Source organism: Myotis daubentonii, chromosome 9 (assembly GCF_963259705.1).
Source record: "Myotis daubentonii chromosome 9, mMyoDau2.1, whole genome shotgun sequence".
Classification (NCBI taxonomy): domain Eukaryota; kingdom Metazoa; phylum Chordata; class Mammalia; order Chiroptera; family Vespertilionidae; genus Myotis; species Myotis daubentonii.
Genome location: NC_081848.1, coordinates 30,834,821 through 30,841,379, shown reverse-complemented (window position 1 = coordinate 30,841,379; position 6,559 = coordinate 30,834,821). Strand labels below are relative to the sequence as shown.

Genomic DNA, 6,559 nt, shown 5'->3' with positions numbered 1-6,559 from the left:
CGCTCAATGCAGGATCTGCCCCTGGTGGCCAGTGAACTCCCACACCCAACCTCCAGCAGCCTGCCAACCTCCAGAGGACCCTCCCCCAAGCCGACCAACCACCCATGCCTCCTCAGGCCAGCCCCCATCACCCCTGATCATTGGCCAGGCTGAGGGATCCCACCTGTGCACGAATTCGTGCACTGGGCCTCTAGTTACTTTATATAGTCCATGCATAAACAGTCACCCACGCAGGTCAGAATTACTGTTATCCCATTTTCCTGATGAGGAAATTAAGGTTTCAAAGAGTTCAAAAAGATTGCCCCTGGGCCCTGAATGCAGACACTTTTGGGCATCTGACCCAGTTTAAGTTCTGCCCAAGATTTAAATTCTCAAATCTTGTTTTCTCTCCTGATGGGAGAGCTGGGTAAGCTTTTATGAAAGTTTGCCAAATATATCTTTAGAGTAAATAAGAGGTTTTTAATTTAATTTTTGAAAACCACAATTAATGGGAAATGCATGCATTCCAAAGAGCCATTAGCTAACTAAAACAAGCCGGTGGCCTGTTCGAGCTTGACAGCTGGTCAGCCTTGGAGAATAAGTGCAGAGCCTCCAGGGACCAAACTGTAGCGAGGATGGAACGCCATCAGGGTCAGCTCTGTGTCCGGCCAATGCTACCCGAGCTCTCACCAAGTCATATGAACATTTCTGCCCATGTCCCTGCCTGGCAACATTGCTCTGGAGTTCCCACAGCTGTGTTAGTGGCCCATGAAGCTACATGATACCACAAGCTCCTTCCGCCTGGAAGCCTTCTCTGACCCCCACGTCAGGCCATTGAGATCCCTCTCCTCTCCCCTCAGCATTCTGGGCTGCCCTGATCATGGAAACTGATGCAACACTGCTTTGTCATGGTCCACGTTCTCATTTACTGCCCCAGTGGGTTGTGAGCCCCGCCAGAGTACGGCCCTGGATTTGCCCTGTGCTGAGCACAGCACGGAACACATGGTAGACATGCAATGGAAACTTGAGAAATGAATGAGCAAAGAGACATGTAAGAACCAAGGATATTCTTAGCAGCGTGGTTCACCGGAAAGAATGTGCAGTCAAGTGTCCACTCAACTTAGAATTCATCCCAGGTATGCTCCTCACACAATGTGCAATCTTGGTAATCACTTGAATTCTATAGTCTAGTGTTTTTTCTAAAAAATGTGATTTAATGTTACCTTCTTTACCGGGTTACTGTGGCTGCTGTTTAAAGAAAGCCTTGCTCAATAACTATCATTTATATTCTCCCGCGCTATTTTAAGAGAGTAAATCCTCACTTGACATTGATAGGTTTGGCAACTTTTAGCAAAACAAGTAAAAAAGGATATTAATTTTACCATAGGCTAATTGATATAAACAAGAGTTAAGTTCCTGTGGCATTTCATCAAGTTATAACAACATGACTTTGAATGAAACAACGTTGTTTGAGCACCTCTTCTTCCCTAAAATGATTGTGGATAACCATTATGGGTAACAGAATTAACCATTAGCACATGATACTGAACTTTTGCTTTAGTGGACAATCTTATTAATATAATGATGCAATATGGATTGGCTACTTACTGTGCAATAGTCAGTGTTGCAAAATGGCTAAGAGTGTGGGCTGTAGTCAGATTGCCTGGATTGGATTCTGGTTCTGTCTTAACTTCATCTGTAAAATAGGCATGATAATCTTACCTATGTAATCATATAATCAGAAAGTACCTGGCTTAGAGTCAGCATTCAAGAAAGATTAAGTAGCATCATTCTTATAAACCAAGCAATTTCCCCAATATTTTCCTCTCCTGATCTCATTCAATCTTCACAACAGTGTTATCAAGTAGCTATTGTCATTCCCATTTAACAGAGGAAGAAACCCTCTCAGGGCAGTTATGTAGCTTCCCAAAGGTTAGCCAAGTCAGTTACTGGCAGAGCTCACAGCTCTAGCCATTAGCTAAACTGCCTCCTCTTTACTCTTTTTTTATTTTTAATATATTTTTATTGATTTCAGAGACGAAGGGAGAGGGAGAGAGAGATAGAAACATCAATGATGAGATTCATTGATTGGCTGCCTCCTGCACGCCCCACACTGGGGATCGAGCCGGCAGCCCAGGCATATGCCCTTGACCAGGAATTGAACCGTGATCTCCTAGTTCAGAAGTGGATGCTCAACCACTGAGCCATGCTGACTGGGCTCCTCTTTGCTCTTTGAAGTAAAGATAGATTTGATGAATTTTTTTTTAATATATTTTATTGATTTTTTACAGAGAGGAAGGGAGAGAGATAGAGAGTTAGAAACATCGATGGGAGAGAAACATCGATCAGCTGCCTCCTGCACATCTCCTACTGGGGATATGCCCGCAACCCAGGTACATGCCCTTGACCGGAATCGAACCCGGGACCCTTCAGTCCGCAGGCCGACGCTCTATCCACTGAGCCAAACCGGTTTCGGCAATTTGATGAATTTTTATAAATGGCCACAATTGTTTTTGTTCAATCATATTAAAGGAATAATAATAATCCCTTAAAATAATGTAGAATATTACAGTTTATAAACTGCTTTCTCATGTGAGCCTCACACTAGAATGCTGTAATGTGTATTTGTTTGAAAATATTTAATTCTTCAAAAGAATAAAACATATTAGATAAATGAAATTCATAAAAATATATAAAAATGATGTTTATTTTCATTTATTACAGCTATGAATAATATACTACATGTATATTTAACATAGAAAGGGATGGAAGGACTAAGAGATACATAATATTTATGAGGCAACATTATAATGACACCTGTGCCCTGAATATATGTATGCATGAGACCGATGAGGCACTAAATATTCTGGGTGCACTAAATATACAAAGGCAATCAATATTCATGAGGCCTTGATTCAGCCATACACTGCGGACACCCATCTGGTTCCATGTGTCCTCTGCCAGCTCTAGGCTGCAGCTCATGGCTGCTCAGCAGGCTCATTGGCAAACTACAGCTATGGGCCTGGTTTTCTCCTCCCCGTGTTTCCCCAATATAGCAAGTGTGTGTTCTTGGCCAGGCAATCTCCATCTGCAGACTCCTGAGCTTGAACCTCAACTCTGGTTCTGTAACCAAACCATCAGTGGAGTAGGCTGGTGTGGCCAAGAGAGACAACCCAGGATTCAGGTAGTGTAGACCTTCCAGCCCACTCGCACCCTGTCACAGAGTGCTAATGCATTTCACCTGCTTCTCACTGTGTGTTTTTAATTCATTTGTAACCTGTGTGATGTAAGCATTTTAATTTGGTTAGTGGGCCTTTGCTGTTCTGTGACCTCTGGTAGGAAGTACCACCTTGCCAGGTGTGACCTTTGGAAGCTACCATTGCATTAAGGTAATTTCCCATGTGATAAATGGTGGGAGGTAGAGAGTCAAGATCCCTCATTATAGATGAAATTAAGAAACATAAAGGGTATGTAATTTGTCCAAGGACACACAGCTATTAAGTGGATTAATTGGAATTCACACACAGGTTTCTCCAACTCCAAGCCTAGTTCTTTTTATTCTAAACAAGATCCTCATGCCAAAAACAGATCAGAAGGTACTATAAAAAATGAATTGGATTTCTTTATTGGGCCTTGAAAGGCAGGAAAGAGGAATTTCAAGGCTGTTCTGAGCAGTGGTGTCTGGGTCTAACAAGATGTCACTTTAGCAAAAGCCTTATTTTGATTGAGCCACACTCACTGGGCATGCCCATGCTTGGAATGTCCTTCAAAAGGGTTTCAGATTTACAGTCAGCCTTCCTCTGTTCCTCATGAATTCTGTAAACACTGTCTCCTTATGGGCAAGGTCCCAACCAACAGACACGTCAAGACTCTGGCACTGTTAGGGATTAAGTCCAGAAAAAGGGAAGGCTTGAGCCAGAAAGTGTTCCATTGTCTTCATGTCCTTCCTAAAGCTGGATTTCTTGCCAGACAATGTCACCCTCAAAGATTTGGCTGGTGTGTTTGCTCTGGCTCTTTTAACTGTTGACTCTTGGATAGACTCTAGGTTGGCTTGGATATGAAACCTGCTTTCTCCAAATTAATATTTAACTCTAATAAGCACTTTTTGGTCTTCCTCCCATTCCCTGCTTTACTACCTTTCAAACCATGTGCACACTGTGGGCTGTGACCAAGGCCTTCTAGAGAGGGAAGGCTGTCTAGGATGGGCAGGACCAGACACCCGATTTCATTTGTGTCAATGCTCAAGCTCTTGCGGAAACATCAGTCTTTTCAGAGGAGGAAATGGGTCAGCTTCCACAGAATCTTGCAAATAATTTTTAGTAATCATTAGGGTCCCAACTGTGTAACTTTTCTGCACATCTACACTGGCTTTGCTCTTGTTTCCATTTCATTCTAGCCATATGACCCCTTCAATTGCTCACCAAATCACTAGGTTAGAAAAACACCACAATAATGACAACTCATGGTTATGAAGCACTGTAGCTATTAACATGGAAAATAAACACAATACAATCCTGTGTATGGTATTTTAAACTATAATTTTATGCATGTGTGCAGGTATACATATAAACAAGAAGGGAGGAGAAGTAATAAAATGCTTAAACATACTTATGGAGGAATCATAGATAATTGTACTTGATTTTTTGATAACTCTCTGTATCCCTTAAATTCTTATAATCATCTTTAATTGGGTTTAGTATTTCTTTTTTTTTTTTTTTCATCATAGCTAGGTTCTGTGTTTTATTTAAGAATTTTTGTGAGTTTATTTGAGCCAAACTGTGGACATATGCCGGGCGGGAAGCAGAACCTCAATGAATTGAGATAGTGCTCCGGAGAATGGCGGGGTTACATCCGTATTTATACATTTGCAATCAGAGGAGGCACGTAGGTGGGTTACATGAAATCCATTGGTGACAGATTAAGGAGGAGGGATAAAGCAAAGCAGGGAAACCCCTGGGATTGGATAAAAGTAAAATGATGGACACATGCTTAGGTGGGTGCAGGATCAATGAACATAACAAGAAGGAATTTGTGGTATCTGTTCTGGGACCCAGCACTTTTGGTTGTGCCTTAGGGGCTCCAGAAAAAGGGAAGTTACAAGTTACCCAGACATTTCAAGGGTGTGTTATCATAGGTGCAAAAAGACAGATAGGCTCAGTTAAGGTAAAGGTTGACCTTGTCAGTGAAGATACCGGTCTAGGACGTAACTGCCCACCATCACTGCTTTTAGTTAAAGTTTAATTTCAGGCCATCCTTGGTGGTGAGTTTTGGTCTCTGAGTTTGTAAGACGGCCATGCAGGCCTCCCTGAGTTTGTCTGGTCAGCATGTGGCCCCTTTCGTCCACAATTACCATCTCTCCATTAAGAGGTCCATAAAAAGGAGCAAACTGAGATCCACAAGGGGAGTCAGCAGGAGCCATGTTTGTTTTCCCCACCCCCTGTGATAGGTTTTTGCTGAGGGGCCACTGCTAGGTCCCCATTTGCTCCCCTCCCTTTGGCCTGAGATGGCAGGGCAGTACAGGGGCTTTGAAGGAGCAGGTCATGACTCCTCATTCCCAGAATCATCATCATCATCATAACAGTCGGCATCTTCCTCCTCCTCATCTTCATCATCAATGTCAAGGTCATACAAGTCGTCATAAAGCAAATCTGAGCTTTTGTCATTGGAAGGCACTTGAGTTTCGATGCAATATTCCGCCAGGGTCGTGGGGACTTTCACTCCATCCTTTTCTGCTTCGGCTTTAGTGGCTGAAACCTGTTTTCCAATGATTTCAGCATATTCTTTGTCTTTTCCTTGACTGTCCCTCTATTTCCTGAACATAACTGAAGCCTCCACATTGGCTGGGGAGAAGGTGTTGGGCTCATTAAGCAATGAGATTACACTTAACAGGATGGTCCTGACATTCTGAGTAGGATTCCATCTTTCGGAGGGCAGCTCACCACTCTGTGGGTCGTCTATGGGTGGATGAAGAATTGAAATGCATACATGTCCATTCCCATAAATGTTGGGGCGCCACATTTTGGTCAAGAATCTGAAGGTAGGTGGTGAATATGGATAGTCTATAGGAAATTTAATACGCGCCTTGAAGTAGCCGCCTTCGTAGAGGGTGTTGGGGGGTCCGAAGATGGCCACCTCCCAGTTGTAGAGGTCGGACTCATCCACCATGGCGATCCGGAAGCCCTCCACCGGCTCCTCCTGCAGGGACTTCAGCTCCATCATCAGGGCCTTCTGCGAGCTGGTCATCTGCTTCTGGGCCATTGCGGCGGCAGCGAGCTGGACCAGGCACCCCCACCTTGGCTCGCCCTCAGGCCGGGCCACACCTGCCCCGGTCTTCACACACCCAGCGGGCCACACCAGGCCCAAGACGGCCCGTGGGCTGGCCCGGGTGCTCCTCACACACGATGCGGGCCGGGCCGGGCCGGGCCGGGTCGGGCCGGGTTCTCCTCACACGGGGAACAGGTGTGGGGAGAGGGTGAAGGAGTTAGTGGAATTCACTCCTGGTCCCGGTCCTGGTCCTCCCCCCACCCCGCCCCTTGAGGGGGCCTCCACTTGGGGGGGAGAGGAGAAAAGGTGGAAGCGG

The 6,559-nt window shown here is 44.7% G+C and overlaps 1 protein-coding gene across 1 annotated transcript; it reads right to left on the bottom strand.

The window, feature by feature from the left end:
* Window positions 1–4,813: 4,813 nt before the first annotated feature.
* On the bottom strand, window positions 4,814–6,244 carry LOC132242062 (ubiquitin-conjugating enzyme E2 R2-like). The gene has a single exon (XM_059710987.1). The coding sequence runs from the start codon at window positions 6,235–6,237 to the stop codon at window positions 5,785–5,787; it is 453 nt and encodes a 150-aa protein (XP_059566970.1). The 5' UTR covers window positions 6,238–6,244; the 3' UTR covers window positions 4,814–5,784.
* Between the last annotated feature and the right edge of the window lie 315 nt (window positions 6,245–6,559).

What these genes read in the sequence shown, in the direction of transcription:
- LOC132242062 (XM_059710987.1), bottom strand. Translation starts at nt 6,237, where the DNA reads ATGGCCCAGAAGCAGATGACCAGCTCGCAGAAGGCCCTGATGATGGAG.